The sequence below is a fragment of the Electrophorus electricus genome, chromosome 1 (genome assembly GCF_041902795.1).
Source record: "Electrophorus electricus isolate QZ-2024a chromosome 1, ASM4190279v1, whole genome shotgun sequence".
In the NCBI taxonomy this organism is placed as follows: Eukaryota; Metazoa; Chordata; class Actinopteri; order Gymnotiformes; family Gymnotidae; genus Electrophorus; species Electrophorus electricus.
The window spans coordinates 31,188,826-31,213,643 of record NC_137497.1 but is presented as its reverse complement, the minus strand read 5'-3'; the positions used below and the strand labels follow the sequence as shown (position 1 = coordinate 31,213,643).

The 24,818-nt window shown below is 42.3% G+C and overlaps 3 protein-coding genes and 1 long non-coding RNA gene across 37 annotated transcripts in view; 2 read left to right on the top strand and 2 right to left on the bottom strand.

Annotated features, from left to right (window-relative positions):
* Positions 1–6,853: 6,853 nt before the first annotated feature.
* Positions 6,854–17,373, top strand: dpys (dihydropyrimidinase). Of its 5 annotated transcripts, XM_081715009.1 has the most exons (12): positions 7,353–7,386; positions 7,665–7,715; positions 7,898–8,002; positions 8,839–8,987; positions 10,531–10,689; positions 10,872–11,051; positions 12,665–12,854; positions 13,308–13,464; positions 13,549–13,690; positions 14,414–14,556; positions 16,538–16,745; positions 16,931–17,373. In XM_081715009.1, the coding sequence occupies exons 1-12, from the start codon at positions 7,368–7,370 to the stop codon at positions 16,991–16,993; spliced, it is 1,566 nt and encodes a 521-aa protein (XP_081571135.1). In that variant the 5' UTR covers positions 7,353–7,367; the 3' UTR covers positions 16,994–17,373. The 5 variants fall into 5 exon arrangements, with proteins under 5 accessions (XP_081571148.1, XP_081571139.1, XP_081571135.1 ...); XM_081715022.1 differs by lacking the exons at positions 7,353–7,386; positions 7,898–8,002 and adding an exon at positions 6,854–6,923; XM_081715013.1 differs by lacking the exon at positions 7,898–8,002 and having other exon boundaries at positions 7,301–7,386.
* Positions 17,374–17,524: 151 nt separating this feature from the next.
* dcstamp (dendrocyte expressed seven transmembrane protein) lies at positions 17,525–20,357 on the bottom strand. Of its 3 annotated transcripts, none has more exons than XM_081715043.1 (3): positions 18,546–20,357; positions 18,026–18,358; positions 17,525–17,754 (listed from the first exon to the last, which is right to left on the bottom strand). In XM_081715043.1, the coding sequence occupies exons 1-3, from the start codon at positions 19,650–19,652 to the stop codon at positions 17,677–17,679; spliced, it is 1,518 nt and encodes a 505-aa protein (XP_081571169.1). In that variant the 5' UTR covers positions 19,653–20,357; the 3' UTR covers positions 17,525–17,676. The 3 variants fall into 3 exon arrangements, with proteins under 3 accessions (XP_081571169.1, XP_081571164.1, XP_081571161.1); XM_081715038.1 differs by having other exon boundaries at positions 17,525–18,358; positions 18,546–19,606; positions 19,979–20,357; XM_081715035.1 differs by having other exon boundaries at positions 17,525–18,358.
* A 2,975-nt stretch (positions 20,358–23,332) lies between these two features.
* Positions 23,333–24,748, top strand: LOC145658019 (uncharacterized). The gene is made up of 2 exons (XR_014123975.1): positions 23,333–23,468; positions 24,608–24,748. It is a non-coding gene; the product is annotated as an uncharacterized LOC145658019 (long non-coding RNA).
* The window catches only part of rims2a (regulating synaptic membrane exocytosis 2a), a 123,185-nt gene continuing 121,830 nt past the window's right edge, over positions 23,464–24,818 (bottom strand). For all 28 annotated transcript variants that reach the window (XM_081714886.1, XM_081714895.1, XM_081714910.1 and 25 more), the window contains 4 exons: positions 24,602–24,714; positions 24,316–24,417; positions 24,086–24,225; positions 23,464–23,916 (listed from right to left, as the gene is read on the bottom strand). In XM_081714886.1, coding sequence (XP_081571012.1) covers positions 23,701–23,916; positions 24,086–24,225; positions 24,316–24,417; positions 24,602–24,714 — 571 coding nt within the window. In that variant the 3' untranslated portion in view covers positions 23,464–23,700. The remainder of the gene's footprint in view (positions 23,917–24,085; positions 24,226–24,315; positions 24,418–24,601; positions 24,715–24,818) is intronic.

The window sequence follows — 24,818 nt, the reverse complement described above, 5'->3', positions numbered from 1 at the left end:
CTCTCTCTCTCTCTCTCTCTCTCTCTCTCTCTCTCTCTCTCTCTCTCTCTCTCTCTCTCTCTCTCTCTCTCTCTCTCTCTCTCTCTCTCTAATGAGGAGTGCTGTACACTGTGCTTCTCCTGCTGCGGTAGACCCTCATCGTGAGTCGCTCTGGGACGGCTGGAGGAGCCACGACCCACCGTTTCGCAGCTCTGCGCAACCTGCTGTCTCCTGCCTCACCAGTCCCTACACTGGGCTCACACACAGGGCCCTTGCTTAATTAAAATAAAAAAAACAATAAAAAAAACATCGTCCACAAAAAAAATCTAATAAATAAAAATAACGAAAGTAGGAGAATCGCGATGTTTGAGAATGATCCTGACTGCCTGCTCCCACAAAGCAGCAAGAAACCCACGATGGATCAGTTCTGCGTTTTTATGCATGCAGGGTTGTAGAAGAAAAGAGGTTGTGGAGGTTGAGGGAAAGGAAATCTAAGCGTTCTAAGCGTCTGACACTGGATCTCTGACACCTGCTCTCGTCTAGCATCCTCTAAATGTCACCTTGCAACAAGTCCACACACTTAATTGCCCTTTTAGCCACATGTTTACAGTGGTTACCATAGCAGCTCTGTGACAGAGGTCCAAAAGGATGTTTAGCGCACGGGAGCGACGGGGCTTGGGAAAGTGGGCTTCTTGCTAATGTTATGGGGAAGATCAGAGCCTGCATCGGTTGATCCGCTTGCCTTTTGCCATCTCATGCGCTGGCTGCTGCAGCCACTCGGGAAATAATGCCACGGCTGTGCTTGTTAGGAGGACATCATTATCACAAGCTTTCTGTAGTAAGCTGGAGATTTGGTTAAATGTAGTGGTGCTGTTTTGTTTCTCCCTCAGTCTGTTTTTTGGTTTAAGAGGGGTGGGGGCAGATGGAGAGGGGGTGGTGTAAAATCGGGGCCGAGCCGATCCCCCCTGTGACGGGTCCCTCACATCAGGCAGCCAGCGTTCCCCTTCTTCCATGGCTGCGGCCAATCTCGATGCTAAACTCAGCCCAGGGAGGCGCCTGAAAAAGCGACTTACACGTTTTCAAAGCATGCTGGGAATTTGGGAGCAGGCGAGAAACCCAGAGAATTAAAGCTTAGACATTCACCAGGGCTCTGCAAAGGGCCTGGGCGTGCCCGTCCGAGCAGTCTGCCATTCCGAGCGGACGCGGGAGCTTGCAGATCTCGAGTCTGTTTCATGTCGATGTTTACGTTTTCCATCGGCGGAGTTGGAGGGACAGAAACATTTGAGTAAGTAACACAGAGGTGATCTTAAAGCGAGAGGAGCTGAGCCCATTGCGAAGGTATGCAGTGCCAATAGCATCACAATGTCCTCCACTTGGGAGCCTCTTACCACTAGTGCTCTTTTTAACACAAGCGCTAAATCCAGCACTCTGGTCTTGTTTTCCGTCCTCGTATGCATTGAGAAGCCACCCCCTGAACCATGTAAACGCATTCAATTTGCACACCCACAAATCCACCTCGGCTCCTCCCCCCCAGATTTCCAGTCCCACGTTAATTAGAGCGATCATCTCCTCCTGGCGCAAAACAACAGCAAACACAAAAGTCTCTCGCTGCACCGTTACGGCGATCACCTCACGATAAGAGCACGGTGTCGTTTGCAGTCTGCAGGCGGGTACGTGTCATCTATTTCCACGCGGCAGTGCGCGCTCCCTCCGAGCCCCCGTGGCTATCCGCGAGGAGAATCCTATGCAACATCTCTGCTGCTCCTCTCCGTATTTGCTTAGCTGTCATGGAGTGTTTGAGCAGATCATTCCATGCGGGGGGGGGGGGGTAATTGTTCCCTCCATGGGGACTGGCCCTCCCTCGGTGGGGAAGTAGGATGCACAGGCGCGCTGGGGGGGGGTTGGGGGGAGATGGCCCCACCCAGACATTGGTGGGACTCGTTTTAGAAGGAAAGTTCCTGGAAAGCCAGGTAGAGATGACGAAATGCCATGCATGCCAGGAAGCAAGACCTAACAATTGAACTAAATGCGGTTTTTTTGTTTTTTTTTCTAGCGGCACATAAACAGGACTCGGCCAAGTGGGCAGTGGGATTGTGTTCAGATGTAAAAATAGAATCTGTGGAACATGCAATAACCAAACGAGGTATTAATATTTGTTGTACATGCATCTCCAGCACAGCGCAGAGCACCAAGTGTGCGTCCTCCTCGCTTTCATTTAATTTGTTTGTTCTTGTCTTTGCATAGTTCACCTACGTGACCTTTAAGAAGAAGCTAGACAGGGTCGTGATGTTTCCTCTTTTATTTAACACCACTAAAAACTTAAGACACCGGGAAATGTCCCCGTGGATTCTGAGGGAAGTTTTAATACCGGCCTTTGCTCTCCACCCCAGTCCCTAAAGCCCACTGACCCATAACTCCTTCCCGCGTTTCAAAGTGCCGCCATTTAAGTTCCTCGAAGAGCTTGTTTGGATGCAGTTCTTCGCGAAAGAGGGTAAAATACCTTAATTTACTTCGCGAAGAGGGAAGGGAGCCAGACTGACCGACTGAATGTAAGAAAGGGGAAAAGAAAGAAGGAACGAGAGGGGAAATGGGATAAGAAAGAGAAAAGAGCGAAGAAGAAGTACGAACCGCACCATTGCTCAATGGTGTCATCTAGTGGTCATACCATATCAGAGCCAGCAGGGGGAAAAACGAGAACGAATCGGAGGCTGTTCATAACGTAAGAGAAGGAGAAATAAGAGCTCAAATGTGTGTATTATTATCAGTATTATTTGCATTGGCTGATTCCCTTTGTTCTCAGATTCATCAGACTTCAATTATAAGAATAGCATTAAAATATCAATTAACTCAGTGGTAAGCAGATTGATTCCTTCTAAATAAACATCAGATTGCAGAAGCAAATGAGTTGAGTACAGGGCTGTAGCAGGGGACCGGGGACGGGGGGGGGGGGGGGTTGTATGTGACTATCAGCTGACACGTGTATTTGCAAATCTTTTAATTAGCCCAAATAGATAGTACGAGGACTGCGGAGGAATTGCGTCAAGCATCCGGAAGACGAGGAAGGAGGAATGCCGGATGCTCTGGAATTGTTTAGAGATGTGCAGCGAGATCGTGACCTTGAACCATCGCCTTGGCCTGAGTTCTGAGATACATGAAATCCACGAATGGCAACACATCCTTTTGCAAAAGCCAAAGAGACACAGAACTGAAAATGCATCTTATGGAAGTGCAGTGGCTCAGATGAGGTACCTTCTCCAAATCTAGCACATGCTCATAATATGTGAAAACAATGCACATCTCTTTTCTAAATTTAGATCAAAGAACCTGATTGGTCCACATAAGTGACGTTTAAGGTGCTTCCGCATGTTACAGGATTGGACACTCAGAAGAAGAAAGAAATTTGATGCAGAGTTTGGTCAAATCTAGAGACATCTGCCTTCAGCTCAATACTGAATGCAACTAAACAACTGCACTGTAATTTCATTTCATCTTGGGCATTTTACATGGTCACAAAATTACAGAATATTAACCAGAACTGACTATGCACTGTTCATGTTGGTATCACAACCTTCTCTGGAGTCTGTGCACTAAAACTACAAAACTCAAATTCACAATAGATATAAAATACACAAATTCAGTCTCTCTCTCTCTCTGTGTTTGCCTATCTTGCATTTCAAAGCAAATGTTTACTCAGTTTATTAAAAGCCTTACTATAATAGTTCTACATTATATGTATAAATACTCATACAAGAAATCAGAGAGAGAAACCAGTTAAACCAGCGTTATCACCTTTGTGGGAGAATCCCTGCATTTGCATTTAAGATGTTTATTCGCTTTTGGAATATATTGCAGTGTAAATTCGCTTTTGGAATATACTGCGGTAAACAGTAACTGTGTGTTGTGCACTTGCAGAATGGTGCCGCGTGCCAGCGTTGAGGAGCGAAGGAGCTTAAAAGCGACGCGCGCAGAGAGCGCCGCGTGAAGCCGCCCTGTCTGGGAGCTACCGTCAGCATCTGCACAAGCAGAAAAGCCTTAATCAGAAAGATACCGCTAAAGTGCATGTAATACTTTCTCGATTTAATGCAGTTTTTAATTGGATAGAGGCCCATTATTTTTCAATACAGAAAGGGCAGTGAGGCACGCAAAGCTCTTGAATATTTTTGCAAATCGTGTTCGACAGCATAATGATTAGCCGTGGCACTAAATTTGCCTCGCAAAATGAAAAGCAAACTTCATGCAAGGCGTAATTTAATTGTTTCCCTTCACATCTGCCGCCTCTCATTGTTGGAAGCTTAACGTTTTTTTTTTTATTGTCCCGGAGTCTGCTTAACCTCTGCCGCGATGCTCATCACGCGACACTGTGGCACGTCTGGTAGTACCTGGGAACTTGGCGTTTAGCCCGCCCACTAAAACAAACTTACCAGTGCAAAAAAATTTAATAATTATAAAAATCCACAAATATACAGCCATATATATCGTAGTCATACTGTGTGTTCAGCACAATAATCTGAAGGTACCCTTATACAGACCAAGACTGCATGCTGTTTCTGAAATTTCCTTCTGTAGCCGATTGTTTGGATAGAACTATTTAGTTAATTCTATGAATATATAATATATATTGAAATATTTTTTTTCAAATATTCAAATAATTTACTGAACATGTAATGCATTAAGAGCTATAAACATAATATTGATATTTAAAAAAAATAAATCTAGTCAGCTTGTAAATAGTTAGTAAGCCTATTTTGCGTTCGCCTATGTTAAAAGTTGGTTCTTTTTAAATAAATATATATATATATATATATATATATATATATATATATATATATATATGATTTCGTTTTCTAATATGATTTTAATATGTTTTTATATTAGTTAATTTTCCTCAATTCTATGGATCGAAATTGTTTGTTATTACTGTACGGCTAAACACACTGCGTTCTACCATTAGTGGAGACGAATGCTGCCATCTGGTGGTAGAAGCTGGAACATATTTAGCGTTTCTCCCTTCATACAGAGCTTTTGTGACTTCAGTTGTGCTGATCTGAAAGCAGTAATACTCAGTATGATCACTGCAATTAAATATAAATAAGTATAAAACAATACAAATAAAAAGGTGTTCACAGCAACGATTTTCAGTGATAAGAATCGTTTTCACCAATGAGACCTTGACCTTTGGGATCAGCTAGACTATAAAAGTTCCGTTGCTGGAATCAGTTCAAACACCATGTTCACAAAGCAGGAGTCAAAACGAATTTGATACCAAATGTTTGATGCAGAGGTATGGCAGTCAAAGTAGCAGTCAAAGATGACTGAGCCCCTTAAATGTTTTGACCGGCTTTCAAATTATACAATTAAAAAAAACCTCAAAATGGTGAAATAATTATTAGTCACGTAACTGTGAACAGATCAGGCCAAGGTTTGGGCTAAAATAAGATCACATTCTCTTAAAACATTCAGTGCTACTGAAAAGGAAAAACATTCAGTACTCCTGAAAAAGAGAAAAAAGACTTGAGCCGAGTTGCTTTGGAGCTACCAAGTCTTTCTCGTTAGCATTTCATACACTGATTGCACTTCACATTGCACCGCAAATCCTCTTAAGGCATGCGGTAGCATTTACTCTGTGTATCTGTGTGTGTGTTTGAGAGAGAGAGAGAGAGAGAGAGAGAGAGAGAGAGAGAGAGAGAGAGAGAGAGAGAGAGAGAGAGAGAGAGAGAGAGAGAGAGAGAGAGAGAGAGAGAGAGAGAGAGAGAGAGAGAGAGAGAGAGGTATTTGTAAGCCCAAAGGACTTGCTTATCTCACCAGTACATGCATCTTTGTCTCTCTGGAGCCTTGTGCTTTTCTAATTCTTAAAGAAGCAAAAACAAATAAAGTTGCACAAAAAAAAAAAACAAACCCACGATATGACACTGACAGTAACCCCCCCCCCCCCGCTGATGGGATGCCAACACATTGTTCGTCCACTGATGCAACCATGTCATGGCCCAGAGGATGTTCACACACCTCCAGTAATGAACTAATGGTCAGGGCAACGTGGAATAGACACTATTCACATGTTCCAGGGGGACGCAGTGAATGCCTTGAGCATGTAACCAAAGAGAGGGATTGCACAGTCTCTGGCAACCATATGTTAATCTGTGTCTTACAGTACACCTATTGCTGCTGTGATCCAGAGTTGCAGACATAACTGACATTCACTGAACACATTAGGAAAGGGCAAATTCAAGCCATCACTGCAAATAAATAAATAAATAGATAGATAATCCAACGTGAAACTCATAGAAGATCAAAACTAAAGCCCCCAAAACCTGTTCGCTGATTAAGATAAGTCAAATCAAGGCCCCTATAGACAAAGTGCAAGGTAATTCTTACCTGCGTGTTTTTCCAACAGACTTCAGCTATACAGCACAGCAGCAATTCAACATTGACAGTGACTTCTAAACTGCATCAACACAAGACAGGACCGTTATACACATGCAAACATTTATACACATACAAACAACACCCACAATATACATGTTTGACATGGTAAGAAGAGCCAATAAAAAGACAAATGTCAATGAAATAAAGGGCCTTTAATATTTTCTGAAATAGTGGATCTTTTTCTTAAACCTACACCCCAAAATCAACAAAGATAATCTGCAATGAAATACCACAACCAAAACCCTCTTTTTAAATCAAAATGCCATGCCTCTTTTTCCCTCATGCTCAAAGCCCCACCCCCTTTGGGTTCAATGCTCGCCTCCCTAATTTTCAATGCCACACCTCCTTTAGGTTCAAAGCCCCGCCTCCATAATGTCCAGTGTCCCAACTGCTTCATATTCAACACCACCCTCCCTTATGTTTAATCAATAGTTGATCACATGTTCAGTGGGACAGATCTCATCCCCACTCTTCGCCATACTCATCCTCCTCAACCACTCACTCCTCACTCCACACTTAAGGTGACTATTTATCAAGCCCTGATTTCTTTGTGAACAGATTTCATATGTGTTTTCCCATATAAGGACTGGATGTGGCTAACTAGAATACAAGTTGTAGTATTTTGGTCGACTGTGCTTTTCAAAAGATTTTAAAAAGCTGTGTGTAGTGTTTGGCAAAAAGATTTACATTTCAAACCAGACTAAAAGGCAGGACATGTGTTTTTGTTTTTGCAGACATGGTTTAGAGATTTGGTGCATAGCTTTCCAGTTTTAGTCACTATGTCCCAATTTTCAGCTGTAGTATGTAAAGGATTGTGAAAATTTTGTTAATTTATTATCAGGCTACTGAAAATTGTTTTAATTTTTGATCAGGCTATATTAGCTCATAGGTTACACTGTAAGATCAGCATAATGTAATACATGAACAAGCAAAGCAACAGCTGGATGTCTTTCCCTGCATTACTGATGCCAGTGCATTTGACAGGTTTGTTACATGTGTTTTGTTTTTACTCCTGTTATTGCCCCCCCCCCACGTCTACCAATTAAAATCTACTTATCCTATACATATACAAACAGCGCTCTCTTGTGGACACAGTAATAGCTAAACGCTTAAAGTAAAAAAAAAACTAAACAAAAAACCTGCGTGACTGCTAAAAATGAATAAAAGCTGATCCAGTTAGAATAGCCCGATTTGCATCATAATTTAGTAACTGGCTGCTACTCGTTAACTTATGAGTTGGGTCTGACTTTGTTTGTTTCTAGCATTCCTGAGCCAGATGTTGGGACGGCTGACGCAACACAGATCTTACTGGGGTAAAAGTCACGCGCGTAACTGAAAGGTGTTATTTATGGATCCTATTCTCGGGAAATATTAAGTTAAGTTAGTACTTGATGCGGAAAAAAGACTCAAAACTGGATGGAGTTGTATTGCTTTGTTGTATAGATGAATGTGTCCTAACCAAATAGAAGCCTCAACGTCGTTTATGTTTCTTTAGCTGTGGTGCGGTTGGGGTTACAGTCTGTCAGTCACAGTTCTATGGTTCGAAACCGACCGCAAGTGAAAGGATGCAGGATGGCTAACACTACATGGCACCAGACAGGTTGCTAATCAATGAATTCATGTTTCTAAATTAGTATACTGAATAACGTATAATTCTCCACCCCACTACATGATTAGTTGCAACCACCTGTGAGGTAATGTGTTCAATTCTGGTAACAAATTCTCTCCATCTACTACTTACATGAAAAATAACAGTGCAACATTGCAATCATGGGATGCGTTAAAATAACTTAAACAAAACGTACACATTTTGGTACGTGCTTAAAGTCGATATATATGACACATAAGCGATCTGATTCCGAGAGAACTCATGAAATGAAAAAAACCCCGATGGGTTTACGAGGACAGAGAAAGGGGTGTTTTCTTATAATAATAAAAATTAAAACAACAACAAAAACGAACCCTTTTTTTCGGGTCTGGTTCGCAAAGGAAGTTGAGGGAAATATTTGACACGCTGACTATGAGCAAACCCGAGGGTGTGACCCCATGCGTTGCCAAAACAGGTTTTTGCAATATTTGCTGCAGATCAGAGGACACTTCTATCACCAAGCACCATAAGTCGTGTCATAGAACTGTTGCTAATTGTTTGTTTGTTTTTTTTAACGTCGTTGGAGAAGAAGAGGGGTTAAAACATTAAAAGAGCGTGAACAATATTTTGTTTGGATTTACCAGGCCGAATTGAATGCAATTTGAGTATAGTCATTTTTTTTTCATTTTCATTTTACTTGGTAGTCTCATAGTTTCATTAGTCAGGAGGACACGGTTAGCCAAGTATGACAAGCCAAAGCCGAATTTTGATAAAAGGAGGCAAAGTTGTAAATGAGGATTACTCTGAGATTGCTGACGTTTATATTGAAAATGGGGTTATACATGCAGTGGAGCCAGATCTAAAAGTTCCGGCTGGGACGCGAGTCGTCGATGCCAAGGGCAAACTACTGATGCCCGGAGGAATCGACACGCATACACATATGGAATTGGCATTTATGGGCACCGTGGCGGCAGACGACTTCTACACTGGTACAAAGGTAACAGTAACCTAATATCAGTTCCATTTTAGACCACCTCGGTGACGTCCGCAGGCAATGAAGAATTCAAGTGCGTAGACGCGCGCGGGTGTGCGCGCGCGCGTTTTGATACTGACAAATTTAGTTTCTCACAAATTTTACCGCCTCAGTTTTTAGATCCTTTTGTCAGATGTTTATATGGCATAGTGAAGCACAATTGTAAGCATTTTATAAGTTTAACTTTTTACTGACAAATACATCCAGTTTAAGCAAAGACTTAATATTCACAGTGTTGACCCTTCTTTTTTGGAATGCTGGATATCAGCTTCTGGGCAAAATCTTGACTGATGGCAACCTATTCTTGCCTAATCAGTGCTTGGAGTTTTTTTGTTCTTGTTTTGTTTTGTTTTTGTTTTTGTCCACCCTCTTTATGAGGGTTGGCCACAGATTCACAATGGGATAGAGATCTGGGGCGTTTCCGGGCTATGGACCCAAAATTTCGATGTTTTGTTCACTGAGCCACTTGGTTATCACTTTTGCCTTTTGACATAGTGTGCCATCATGCTGGAAAAAAAAACAAAAACATTGTTCATCATCAAATTGCTCCTGGATCGTTGGTAGAAGTTGCTCTTATAGGATGTTTTGATACTATTCCTTATTCATGGCAGTGTTCTTAGGCAACATTTTGAGGAAACCCACTCCCTTGGATGAGAAGCAACCCCACACATGAATGGTTTCAGGATGCCTCACTGTTGGCATGACACAGGACTCATGGAAGCACTCACCTCTTCTTCTCTGGACAATCATTTGTTCAGATGTCCCAAACAGTCCGAAGGGGACTTCATCAAAATAAATCGTCTTTTGGAGTCGGTCCTGGCGATTGCTTGACTTTCTTGGGCACCCTGAAGGCTTCTTCACTGCAATTGAACCTCTCTCCTAGGAGTTCTTGATGATTCGATAAATAGTTGAGTTAGGTAGTATCTTACAAGCAGTAATGTCATTACCTGTCACGCCCTTTTGATGCAATGCAATGATGACTGCATATATTTCCTTGAAGGTAACCATGTTTAACAGAAGAAAACTTCAAGCACCATCCCCCTTTTAAAGCAACCAGTCTACTCTTCTAATCAGCAATGCAGAGTGATATCAGCTGTCTTGTCCTCATTAACACTTTCTTCTGAGCAAAATTATGTTAGCATGCCATTCTGTGGCAGGAGTGAAATGCAGTGGCTGGAATGCAGTAATTTTTGTGATTACGTTCATTTTCATGGCAAGGAATGACTGCAATTAATTGCAATTCATCTAATCACTCTTCACAATCTAGAGTTAATGTAAATTGCCACCATAAAAACTGAAGCAGCAAACTTCGTGAAATCCAAAATGTGTGCTAGTCTCAAAACCTTTGGCCATGACTGTTATAATATTATAATAGTAAGCATTATCACCAACTATGTTCCTATGAAGTTCAGTGAAGCTGCTGTTACACAATAAATTTCTCATGAGTTCTCGGTGAGCCCAGACTGGCTTCCTGTGACACCTTCTTACTCTCTTCCCATCTCCACAGGCTGCATTAGCTGGCGGGACCACCATGATCCTGGACTTCTCCATCCCACAGAAGGGGGCTTCTCTCCTGGAGGCATACGAGAGATGGAGGAGCATAGCCGACCCCAAAGTCTGCTGCGACTACTCCCTTCATGTGGCCGTCACCTGGTGGAGCGATTGGGTAGGTTACCCCACAGCAAAACTCAGCAGCGTTTAAGGTTTTAAAGCTTCAAGATGAAAGCAGGTTAAATCTGTGCGATTACAACATGACCTTGTTCACGGATGAGATGGAACATCATTCTTTTTTTCTGTTATGTTTAATAATTCCTTTGATTATTAAAATTAGTTGTTGACATATTTTAGGTGAAGCAAGAGATGGAGACTCTGGTTGAAGAGAAAGGAGTGAACTCTTTCAAGATGTTCATGGCTTATAAAGACGTCTTCATGCTGAGTGACCAGGAACTCCATGCTGCATTCTCCCAGTGTAAGGACATCGGCGCGATTGCTCAGGTGCACGCAGAAAATGGAGACCTTATTGTTGAGGTCAGTAACATCATGCACCCACCCACCCACCCACAAACACACACACACACACACACACACACACACACACACACACACACACACACACACACACACACACACACACACACATATATATATATATATATATATATATATATATATATATATATATATATATATATCTATATATATATATATCTATCTCTTCTCAAGGTTATAAAATGGTTAACCCTAGACTGGCCTTTGGTTTCTGTGGATTGTTTGCCAGGGGTCATGACAGCCAGTGGCGAATAATTAACTTTTCGCTTCCCCGAACACAGCCAAGTCTAGCCACATCTAAACTCGGTGTCAAGCAGATTAAATAAAATTCCTGCCATTGGGATATGGGAATGAACAAGAAAGTGTTGCAGTACGAAAAAGGAAAGTGTACTTGAATGTTCATAATGTGATCACATAAGACCATAAAGAGACCGTGGGAGGCAAACAGTGCTCAGGTGGAGCAGAGGGTTTGCAGAGGGAGAGAACCAAACCCACTGCAGACCTCTCGCATGTCTTTTGACACCAGGGTGGACCTTCCTGCCCCGGTCATCACAGACCTGTGTCGGGAATGCCACGTGATTGGCAGAGCACGCTGCTCTTCATGGCTGAACTGTCACACGTGGCTCCTCGTGGGACGAATTTGAGCAAAGCCTGCCTGTACATGCCTGTGCATTCTTTAGTCATGAAACTCATGATGTTAGTCAGACATCAGACACGTGACAGAAAACGTTCGACAGGTGATGTTAGACAGATATCAGATGTTGGCAGAAACACGAAGTAAACGCCGAGCCACCGAACATCCCCATGCCACGTTCCAGACACAGAGCAGATGTATGTCCTGCCTCATGGCCAAGTCCATTTAGAGTATTCACAGAATGTTTCGGTCGAGGGCCATATACGTGTCTCTTATGGAGACAAACTACAAACTACAAACTACAAAGCTCAGGAAAACTAAAGTGCAAACCTCTGTGTTCATTTATATAGCCTGTAACACTCCTACTAGTAATATGGACATGTCAAGTTAAGTTTCTAAAAATAGTGAAGCCTCTGTTATTGGACAGCATTTTTCCAGTTTAAAAGACTAGCTCTTAAAATACAGACAAAAAGCTCTTAAAATATAGACAAACAAGACCATAGTTATGGTAGTTATGGAGTTTTTGTGTTTCATTATTTATGGATTTATACCAGCCATTTTTTGAAGACGTTATGGTAGTTTCTGTATTGCTTGTTTTACATGCCAGGCATTACATTAATAGTCTCTACCACTAGAGGGCACCAAATACAAATTTACCAAATGGGTAAACCGGTTGTTCTATCTTATGAGGAGCTGCCTTAAGTGGATTACGGGCAGTAATGTACATTATTTTGAAGCAGCAGTGATGTCACAGAGGTTTTACGGTGTTGACACTGTGATTTCATTTTATTTAAGTATTTCTTACAGTGTTTATTTGAATCCAGGCTCCTTGACTAAACACAGCTCAGAAAATTCACATATATTTCATGTAACTTCGTTCTGAATGATGTCGTAATATAATGCTGAAGACCCCATAGTTTGTTTTTCACAGAAGCACTTGTGGGCGGTGTGTGTTTAGGGTGCCAAGCGGATGCTGAAACTGGGCATCACGGGGCCCGAGGGACATGAGATGTGTCGACCTGAGGAGGTGGAGGCCGAGGCGACACAGCGCGCCATCACCATCGCCCACGCCGTCAACTGCCCACTCTATGTCGTTCACGTCATGAGCAAGTCAGCCGCCAGGGTTGTGGGAAACGCCCGGAGAAACGGTGGGTGGGCTCTGCACAAACCCAGGCCTCAGGGGTCACTGAGGGGTCACTTGGGGGTGCTTAAAAACATCACACAAAACAAATAAACTGGAAATGGTCCTTTGGATTCAAAACTTCAGCTGACTCCACGAAGCCAGATGTTTCAGGTATGACTGTAAAAGACTGGTGGCACTGAAATGTTTTACATGGGTTTAAGTGGCAGACTGAAGCCGACACTTTTTATAGCAAACGTTATGCCAGAAAGCAGTTAAACTGAACAAAGTAGCTGAAATTGGCTAATTAAAAGCAGTTCGCTTGAGGCAACTTTCTTTGTTGTTTCCTTGGGGACGAAGATGGACGGTCAGGGTTTGCTGTTAATTTAGATAACTCAAATTCAAATTTCTTGTTGCTATATTTCCTGTGTCCTCTAGCTTCTGCACTCTAATCGTGTGGTGTGGTCCCGGGTGTGTGCAGGGTGTGTTGTGTTCGGGGAGCCCATAGCAGCCGGCCTGGGCACTGATGGCACTCATTATTGGCACAAGGACTGGGCCCATGCAGCGGGTTTTGTCATGGGCCCACCACTGAGACCAGATCCCAGCACTCCTGGCTACCTGATGGACCTTCTCGCTAAGTAGTGTGGAACTTCCATACAGTGATTTCAATGTCATTGTTCTGAATAACCAGTTAATAAACATGCTTGCTTTCTCCACTGCAGTGATGATCTGACTGTGAGCGGCACAGACCACTGCACGTTTTCGGTGTGTCAGAAAGCTCTGGGCAAGGACGACTTCACCAAAATCCCCAACGGGGTGAATGGGGTGGAGGACCGGATGTCTGTCATATGGGAGAAGGGTGTGGTCAGTCTCTGGCTTTCTGGATTCTTAGTCTTCTTTTCACTCTTTTCCATTAAGCTCTCAAATGTCAGTGCCATGTAAGCCGCTTAAACCCAGTTATGCAAACCCCACCCCCACAGCATGACAGAATACAGTATGTTATGTATAATTTCCAGTACATGTCAAACAAAACTAAGAGCACACACACAATCATTTCTCAGAATTTCTATTCTTTTTTAAACTGTAGAATTGTCTTGTTTAGAGATATTGTGTAATTTAGCTAATGTGATAAATGCCGCATAGAGAAATACACTGTGTACATTTACCTGGTTGCAGTACATTCTCCAACTCCCACTTACTTATCTTACGTGTTCACTAGTCACATCCTTATTTCTATAAGGACATTAATTTTTAGGACATCTCAGCTGTATCAAGCAAACCGTTTCCCTTAACCATTTTAGTGCAATTTGAGCACATTTGAGTTATACCATGCGTACCGTTTCCCCTTCAGCTCACGGCAGTGGTGTAGAGCATAGGAAGTGCGTGCCTGCCGGGTAACCCGTGGGTCCGTCTCAGTTTTTGCCTACTCGACTGAAAGTGAAAACGCTGTGGCTTGATTTATGGAGCAGGAGAGGGACCTGCTTCTGGCAGTTTAGTCCATGTTGGACTCACTATGCGTGCGAAGGGTGATGCAACCCCTGGGACTTGGTGCAAAACACCCACAATGTTCATGTTTGCTTTCCCCAGCACAGTGGTAAAATGGACGAAAATCGATTTGTAGCCGTCACCAGCAGCAACGCGGCAAAAATCTTCAACCTTTATCCCCAGAAAGGGAGGATTGCCAAGGGCTCTGATGCAGACCTGGTCGTTTGGGATCCCAAAGCCACGAGGTAATGCAGTGCTGCTCTTCCCACACGAACGGATGTAGCTCCCTGCAGCCCATGTATTCGGGAATCTAACAGCAAAGCTCAGATTTGTCAACAACCTCAAATACCTGGGTTAATGCGATTAACAAAAAGTGAAGAGCAAGTAAGCAGAGCGCTCCACTATTAGAAGCCTATGTTTAAATATCTTGTGAGAGAGGTAACAAGAATGAATGCTTTATGTGGCTCTGTAATCTGAATGGATTATATAAGAGCTTTGAGATGAGACGATAGCTTTTTAAAAGTTTAATGTTATAGAACACTGCAATTATTTATTTATTTTTTTGCACTTTCTTATTTCCCACAGTTCTAAAGGTTTCACTTGAGAAAATGTTATGAGTAATGAGCTGGAATTATCTGTTAAAATTAAATAATATAGCACCGTCCCTTTCTCTTTTAAATAAAACACTGTAGTATGTGGAACGTAATTAATCATAGTTTAGACGTTGGCATGTCATCATACCGCTGTATTACGGTGCATCGGGCGTGCTGCGGTCGGCACTAATCTCACGCATTTACTACGATGTTGTCACTTGACGCAGAGTAGGATTCTGCGGATCGGGTGAAACTGTCGAAGCATAAATGGCAGCGCATGTAGCGCCTGCAACCAAACGTGCAAAAAAACAAAAAAACAAAAACCCAAAAAAAAAAACCAGCGCAAAGTGCAGTTGGATCATCCTCGCGATACAAGAACGCGAGCACGCGCAGACGAGCGCGCGCACAGCTTGACACGAGGCCACGTGTCTTACGTAAGTCGGTTTTGTTTTTTTGCTCCCCATCCCTAGAATCTGGGCTAGTTCCCGCAGGGCCGATAACTGAGCGAGGGTCGGCGCGCTGAGAGGAAGATATGAAACTGAACAAGAACACGCTAATAACGCGCGGCGAGCGCAGTAAGTGCAGGCCTGGATAAGGACAGAAATGAATTGATTCCTTTTTAATTAAAGGATGCATTTATGATGATCAGCAACCGAAAGGATGTTGATTGTTTATATGCGTAAAGAAATTAAAGTTTTAACGGTTTGCCCAAACGAATCGCTTCCCACTGCTGTAAAAACGTACATTCACCTTCTTTATTAGTAACAACTAACTGAAAGATATACTGAAACTGTACACATATAAGAGGTTTCTTTAAAATATGTGTACAATAAGGTGACTCATGATCGTGCATTTCCAGATAATGCGGCTATCAGCTTTCCAGCTTTTCCGAGTTCCAAGTATGAGCCACGGTTCTTAAAATTCACCCAGGCTCTGTTGTTAATCAAGCTTCAAAAACAAAGACAGCTATGATTGCAACAGCAGCAACAACACCCCTGGTTTCGAAAGGGTTGCATATTTCAAACACGTGTTATTTTATGAGGCAAAACGTGTTCTGTCATTTACATATAAATGATCTTATTTGTCGTCACGACGGACATACGCCTGTTTTCCGTCGCGGCAAAGATTCTGAGACGCTTTGCGCAACGCATAATAGCAACATTTTTGTGGGTTGCTCTTTTTTGTTCGTTGCTCTGGATAGCGCCGTCTGGCAAATGACTAAAAATAAATACAAAGCACTTCTGCTTACCTATTTAATTTCCGCAAAACGGGCCGCTTCCAGCATCTAGCACAGATTCGGGTAAAATCGACTGGATGAATAATGTGTCTTTGTGATTCAATATGTAACAGTAACGTGGAAGTGTAGGTTATATGACTAATATATGGCTAAACAAGGTATGCCTACAACATAGCTCTGGCTTTATCCAGTCAGTCATGATAAGTTTTAACAAAGCACCAAAGCTTAAAACTGCACTTGTTTCTTTGTTATGAGTTGTTAACTCATTCGTACAAACCAGATCATGCAGGGAAGAAAACAGTTCCTTAGCTAGATGCTCACCGAACTGAAAACCACAGCCATAATCCACCTGTCTCTTCATTCATACACTGTTGTATCTTCTTGTATGCTGTGCAGGTTGATTTCGGCAAAGACCCACCACCAGGCTGTGGACTACAACATCTTCGAGGGTATGGTGTGCCACGGGGTTCCACTGCTGACCATCTCCAGAGGGATGGTGGTGTATGAAGGGGGCCGCGTGATGGCCCAGCCAGGTCAGGGCCGGTTTATACCACGCAAGCCCTACGCTGACATGGTGTATAAGAGGATCAGGCAGAGGGAGGAGGTAGGTTTGCCTGATACTGCCCATCACGACTGCATTCCTCATCACTGAACTTAACGGTGCTGTATTATTGGATATAACAGAACCGGAAGGCATACTTTAATTTAAAAAAAACTGTGGCACCAGGTTGACTTCTCGGTCAAAGGGCATCTTGCGGTACATTTGTATTTTCTATGTTTATATTTCAGGTGAGGAAGCCTAGCGCAGTGGCGAGGAATCCCTACGATGGTGAGATCATATCTTTGGCATAAAATGGATTTTAAATTAGAGGGAAGAGCATGGAATTCTTTAGGCTTAGGAAGAGCAATCTGAGCATGGAAATCTGCAGATTAACCAGCCATCATAGTTTACCAGTCAGCCCAATCTTATGTTTTGCTGGGTGAGAATTCACTTTCAGATTTTAAGTGGTGTTAAGGTACACTTCAGCCTTCAAACTGTTCTTTTGTGTGCACATTGAGCACAAATCCTATCAAATGCACATTTTAGATGGGTCAAGGACAGATTTTGCAGTACAGAATGTATGAGAATATTTTGAAAATGAACACTCTTTAAATAACTCATAGACCTGATTACACAGACCATAACTGAACTTTGCCAGTGTATTTCTAATAAAAATTGTATATCAGTTTCACCTTTTTTGTTTTATTGATTGAATAAATATACATAAAGCATGTTAAATATGATGTAAGAGACACAATGTTATGTTTGCTGCATGGACAAGATACCCATATATATATATATATACACACACACACACACACACACACACACACACACACACACACACACACACACATTTAGCCTTAGAGTTCACCACCCCCATAACTCACATAACATCAGTACAAGTTACATGTGTTTCACCAAAAATATACAAGATAAAGATTTTTGGACACTTCAAGTCTGTAAGATAAAAGAGACACAAAAACAGTAGAATTCAGCTGAAAACAAACTTCATGGAATTTTCTTCATGTTGTGTTTCTGATGACAATAAAATGGGGAACCAAAACCTGAGCTGGAGAAAACCAGAAGACAAAAATCTAATTGATTAAAAGAGATAAACTCCTCCCCGGCAGACTTAAGAGAATCCAGGGCCAATTATTTGAAAATTGTTCAGATTTTTACATGAATAAATTTCCTATGTTTCTGAAAGCACTAAACTTCCCTGTGCATTGCAAACCAGAAGCCAAATGACTTGCGCATCTTTGAGAAAACATGTTCCAGATTCTGTGGTGAATGAACCAGATTCTGTGTTCATTATAAAGCAAAGAAGTAAGAAAACAAACCTGAGTCACAAATGATTTCAGGCTTGGTTGTATAGTCTGGACCTTCCACTTGGACCTCCTGCTCAGGATCTTTGCATGAAGCGCTGCAATCCTCTCCTCAGCAACATCAGCAAAGAATTGTTCAGACACCAGGACCCTCAGCTGGTCAAGCTTTGAAGATACCACAACCAAAAGAACCAGCAAGGCGAGAATGCCTGACAGTGGCATGAGTGATTTGTACAGCCACAGTTCTGGGGCTGGTAAACACTTCTTTTCAAAGATGAACACATCATAGGAAAAGTTGTACACCTTTTGGTCTTCATTGAAGCCAACACCTGCAACAAGTATTTCCTTCTGTCCCAGCAAGAATGGGCAGGAGGCAAAAAAGGAAACTGTCAGAAAACCAAAACTGTAGAACAGTGGGAACTAGTGCTGACTTGAATGTTCTCAGGACTGAGAGAACCAGTGTCCATTTGAATAACTAAATGATGAAATACAATGAAGTTGGCATTGATTGCCGTTTGCATGGGTTGGTTTTTACCTTCTCATTTAGCACCACAGGGACATGAAGGGGTTGCAGCTCCTCCAGTTGCCTTCTAAGAATGGTGATGATCCAGTACAGCAGAGCATCCACTCCTATGAAGAACATCCAGGTCATACTGTGGGTTACGATCGGGAAACTAAATTTTAGCATGGTTTTTGCCTCCCTCCTCGTGAACCTAGCTGACGGAACCATGATGTAACGTTCTGACTCCTTCCGGCTGAGCGGGAAGACGGAGGGCTTCCCCAGCAGTCGCTGTTCTTCATCGTACTTCAGAAAGTTTCGGGTGATGAAGATGTTGTGCTCTCTGTCAGAACGAAACCTTCTCAGATACAGGGCCGTGAAGACGAAGAGCAGCAGAATGCCCAAGGCTGGAGACACTATCTTTGCCACTGAGGAAGCTGTATCGATGGCCACCAGCACATTCTCGGTGGTCTTGTTCAGCGTCCTTTCAGCTTCAGCTATTTTATCTTTGAAGTTCTGCGAGTGCACAGTTGGTGTAAGTGTGAAGCTTGTGTAGTACCTGCCAAAAACATTCGGCTTCTCTTTGATGGCTTGCATAAGTTGGCTCGCTACACATTTTAACAATTGGATGTAATTGCTAAGTGGAGAAACGTCGACATCCAGCAACTTTTCCTCCATAGTGCACAAGAGACTCTTCGCCAGTCCCCTGAGGTTCCTCAGTGAGTTCTGAATGTTCAAGAAGACAATTGCCGTCGTCCCAGCCGTGATGAGCAGATTCCTGCCCTCCTTCAAACTGATGGAGATCAGCAACAGAATCCCGAAACAGCGGGCTCTCAGAGAAAAGCACGTGGCCAGCGTCACGCAGAGCCAGAGCACACCAGTGACAGGGACAGAGACCTCGAAGCCATAGAGAAAGGGCACATGGAGAGCAAGGAGGAGAAGCAAAGCCAGCATGAGGCTGGTGATCAGACAGGAGATGAGCAGAAGAGCCCTCTCCATGCAGCTCAGCCTGCTCATGGCTGTGTCTGAGGTGCAAGCGTCGGGCAAAAGCTTACACAGGCTCGCTTGGAAGTTTGACCCCATCGCTTGCAAGCTGTCTGAAACATCATGGAGAAAGCTAAGGTGAAATACCAACACCAGCATTTTTCAAGCTGCAGCTAGAACATACTTCTGTTGCACATGCTGATTATTGTACACAATGTACAGAATGCAGATCTTCAGATACATCATTAAATAAGGCCGTTAAACGCCATTAGCTGGAGTGTCACTGCAGTCTAACTCTGAATTCAATCTGTCAGCCCTCCAAGCTCCATCCCTTGAGCTACTGAACAACACAATAAAACAATAACTCTGCAATGTCAACGGAGTCAACTAATACCCAGCATGCTCTTTTTCCCAAATTAACAATGCAAGAGTCTTATTTTCACTATATTTTCACCTTTCCAAAGATATTTGAATTTTTCACCTACCCTGAATTCATACGCAGATCTAGGTACCGTTGCAACTCTGAATAGTCTGGTCTTAAGAGGAAGCATCGTGTTTCCTCTTTTTTTATTAGAGATTTTATTTAGTCAGAGCTACGTTTTTTCACAACTTCCATGAAATGACTCAGAAGCTGGAGCCACAACCACAGAGACAAAGTGAAGAAAGATTGAGTGACACACTGATACAGTCCCAAACTGGACTAAAATTCACAAAACATGTAATTTTAGATAGAATTTTAGATAGATGTTTTAGACGTTTTAGATAGGATGAATTACTTATATTTGAGTGTCAAAAAAATTATATTTGAGTGTCACCATTTTTTGTTGGTCTGCTTTGGGTATTCAGGTAAATGTTGCAGGACACTTCACCATTGCTGAATTCTACTACCCATCCCAATAGAGTTCATATACAATGAAATCTTATGGTTCATACTAATGGTAGTAGGTGCACTAAACCTAACCTTAACCCCAACACCAACCCCAGTGCTTGACTAAACCTAACCATAATCCCAACACCAACCCCAGTACTTGACTAAACCCAACCATCACCCCAACACCAACCTCAGTACTTGACTAAACCTAACCATAATCCCAACACCAACCCCAGTACTTGACTAAACCCAACCATAACCCCAACACCAACGCCAGTACTTGACTAAACCCAACCATCACCCCAACACCAACCCCAGTACTTGACTAAACCTAACCATAATCCCAACACCAACCCCAGTACTTGACTAAACCCAACCATAACCCCAACACCAACGCCAGTACTTGACTAAACCCAACCATCACCCCAACACCAACCCCAGTACTTGACTAAACCTAACCATAATCCCAACACCAACCCCAGTACTTGACTAAACCCAACCATAACCCCAACACCAACCCCAGTACTTGACTAAACCTAACCATAACCCCAACACCAACCCCAGTACTTGACTAAACCCAACCATAACCCCAACACCAACCCCAGTACTTGGTCTGTCTACTCCTCACATCATTGTGAATGTATGTTCAGTTATATTTGTTTGTTAAGTTCTTGCCTGACTGTTTGCAACTACTGCAAATAATTAGTATGTAATGTGCTAAGTGTTTAATTATATGGTATTCTTATTAGTAACACTAGTTAGACAGCTACCCCCTAATTCCACTAATAATACGTGCTTCCCTGGACTTGCATGGCCAGTACTTACAGAAGCCTCAAACGCACAAGTTCAGTGTGGTATCCATTTTTTATTGTTTAATTTGAAAAATAACTTACATAAATCTCTGTACTCAACCATACTTGACCAAGACATAGCCTTGGTATGAACACATTGCACCAGAAAAAAATGAGAAGGCATTCAAAAGGGTGTACAACATGTCTCTGTCATCAGGTGAGACATTATCCCAATTCCGCAAGGTGTTCTCTATAGATGGATGTTTGTTTTTTCATCCAAATTCCATGACTTATGACACCTAATATTGAAATCTGAGGAAATCTACATATACCATGTTGCAGAAAAAAAGCTATTAAATGAACACCAAAATATAATTCAACTTACATGGAAGAGGAATAATGTCTCCATAGAGTTCTATTCAGACATTATAACAATAAGAGTCATCTACTTCCCAGATATGAGAAGTTTTGATAATTACTAAAAATAGAAAATAAAAAATTAACTGGTCTTGGCTTGTAAATAAACTAACAAAAATATATTAAATGAACTTTCTGAAAATTAAGTGAGAAAACTAAAGTCTATAAATTCATGTCATGTGGCAAATTCCCAAATCATGCAACCCTACTCATCAACTGAGCTCCAGTAGTGCGATGTTTGTGCATCTGCACTGCCCAATACTGCACAATAGTCGGTGAGATGCAGATTCTACTCTTACAAATCCAAGTTGGGATCTTTTTTTTCTGGAATATTGGTGGGAGGGGGGTATTCCTCTAAACTATTTCTAACAGGATACAAATTTTCCCATTGCAATATTTTTTTTTCCAAATAATTTTAAAGAACTGCCAACAAAATGTGACATTATTGGGTGGAATGTTTCATTCAAAATTGTAGTGTGGAAGTCTGCCACAGTACAGCCAAATTCTCTAAAAATTTAATTCAGGGTAAGGGATGAAACTAACATAGTTGACATGCACTGTACAAGAAACTGCAAAAATGTTATTCTTTTTTTCTTCTTCCAACTATCATCTTTATCAAAACATGCTGTGTTCTGCACGGTGTGCCCGAGGCATGTCGCAGTAAATTCTTTTCAACATGCTTGTTAAAACCAACTGAACCTAAATGAGGTGCGAACGAATAGAACACAAGACTGCAGGATCACCAGAAAGACACAAGGGTGGGCGGAGCTAATCTGATGACAGCAGCAATGGAAAGTACAACAGCCACCCTGGGACAAAAGAGACGGAAAAATAAAGGAACGTGTACAATTTGCACATTATCTTTATAAGGCTTCTACCTTAACAGTGAAATAAATGATCATTTAAAAATGTTTTCTTTACCTTCTTTTCTACATGAACAGGACTTTCTGGAAATAAATCTTTAATTTCTTTAACTTCTCCAAGTTCTCGGTTTGTATGTGTTGTAAAAATACAGTTTAGACCAAGGAATGTTCTTCAGGATGATAAAACAGGGTTTCCCTTTTTTGAATCACAGCATTGCATTCAATCTCCATGAAAACCATGCACTAGTGAAATTTATCTTAAAAATAATACAAATTGTTGAAAACGGCTGCGCTCTGTTTCTTTTTCTTCAGCTTTTTTTTGCAGGTTGCAGTCAAGAAAATAATTATTTATTTAAGTTCAGCTAAACATGAGTCCATGCAAAAAAAAAAGAAAAAAAAAGAAAAAAAAAATTTAAATAAAAAAACAAATATTAAAAACCAAAGGAAGAAAAAAAAAAGAGAAAAAGTCCCCATTTAAATTTCATACACGACCACCAGAGAAATCATTCTACTCGATGTTCAAAGTTCATCCTGACGATTTCGAATCGTCACTTCTCGGTACACGAAGGCCTTTCTCTGTATTGCATTTAAAAATCTAGAAACAGTCTCACTTCTTCTCAGCTAGAGTGTGTGCATATCGGGAGGGCAGGTGACTGACGACTGCGACAGCGCGTGTTTCGGGATCTCCATGTGCCTCTCTGGGTCGGTTGGCATGGCATGACCCCAGGCACTGAGAACAAACACTGTTAGCCCATTCATATACAAATACATCAGCATTAAAACAAACAATGAACCAAATGCGGAGGAAAAAGAAATCTTGAAGATTGAAACTGTTTTTTTTTGTTTGTTTGTTTGTTTGTTTGTTTGTTTGTTTTAAAAAGCAGGGCTACTGTTGAACTCAGTGACTGGTTCCTAGTTCAAACCCTCACCCGATGGCTTCGAGCAGGACTAAACACGAGTCCGTTTCCAGCTTCATCTGCCTGTCCCCCGTCTGTAGGGGCAATCTTCATGCACGATGTGTGCAAGATTTCAGGTTATATTTATTTACTTATTATTATTATTATTTTTATTATTATTATTATCTTTTTTTTTTTTTTTTTGCGAGCAAACACAGGACCGCTTTTTATTTTCACCCCTAAGAGACAAGCTCAGAAGACACGACACCAAGCATGCAGTGTGTTACGGGGGGGCAGGGGTGTGATCCGCCGCCAATCTCAAAGTCCCGCCCACTTGCTGCTACAACAACGCTACCGCTCAGCTCACCGCTATGAGCGGCCAAATGGCCCGGACCCGCTGTCCAGAGACGACTGGGAAGCTCTTCTGGTCAATGGGGCCAATGTTGGGTCCACCAATGAGGAAGGAGGAAAGAGCTTGAACCAGCCAATCACCATGTTGGACAAGTCCAGCTCGTCTAAAAGTATCTGGACGGCTCCCATAAAAGATTTATGGTCCATGCGCCCATAGTCCCCCCACACAATGATCTGTTGGGGCAGAAAGACAAAGAACAAAGGGCTTTTGATACTTAACAAGTTATCATTATGGAAAAGACATCTGGACAAAGTGGACCAAACAGGACACCAACAGCATCCAGGGTAACCTTTCTGGGGTAGTTTTCCTGGATTGGACCCCCAGGATGGAGATGTGGCTCACCTGTAAGACCTTCCCTCCTGGACTCTCTTCAAATGACAGCTGCTGCTGGTACAGAGGGTCCAGGGTTTTGCGTGCCACCTTCGTTTTCTTCTTGGCTATGCAGGCTCCGTTCTCCAGAAGATAGACCTTCACGTAAGGGGCTGGACGGGAGCAAATGGGTTTGGTGGGATTTAGCTAAAGATGGGTTTTTTCAGGACATCGTCGGTCTCATCGGTGCATTCAGCTCTTACCTGGCAGTGATTTGGACCCTGGTTTTCCTACAAGGCCTCTGGCCCGAATGACCTCCACTTCCAGAGCTCCTTTCTTCTCCACCATTCCGATCTGAATGTCACCTGAACGTGGCAAGAAGGAATCCGGAATAAAAAAGTTACACAGCTGTCATGCTATTACTACGAATATCATTTTACTGTGGGGCTTTCATCAGTGCAGAATTCTGCTCTTGGAGCACTAAGTGTATAGAAAGTGACACGACAAAGCTGGTATCTTTAAATAAAGGGCTTTATTTCTGGCACTTACCCATAGGAGGTGTGGCCAAAGTCTGCCGGCCCACAAGCTGGGCGGGGCCTAGTCCATCCAGGAAGTCACTGAACTGGCTGTCTGAAGACAGTCGCACGCCAGGGAAGATAAGGCTGCAACAGAGACAACTTTGGTTGCTAAGACTCTTGAGTAAACATACTTGTGAACATACTGAAGAGATGGGACCTGTGTTTTTTTTGAGAGTATGTTTGGGTGT

Coding starts and splice junctions, on each gene's coding strand:
- dpys (XM_081715009.1), top strand. Junction 10,690..10,871: donor TCACCTGGTGGAGCGATTGG/GTAGGTTACCCC, acceptor GACATATTTTAG/GTGAAGCAAGAGATGGAGAC. Junction 12,855..13,307: donor GGGAAACGCCCGGAGAAACG/GTGGGTGGGCTC, acceptor GGGTGTGTGCAG/GGTGTGTTGTGTTCGGGGAG.
- dcstamp (XM_081715035.1), bottom strand. CDS start 19,652: ATGCTGGTGTTGGTATTTCACCTTAGCTTTCTCCATGATGTTTCAGAC. Junction 18,359..18,545: donor CTGTGGTGCTAAATGAGAAG/GTAAAAACCAAC, acceptor TTGCTGGGACAG/AAGGAAATACTTGTTGCAGG.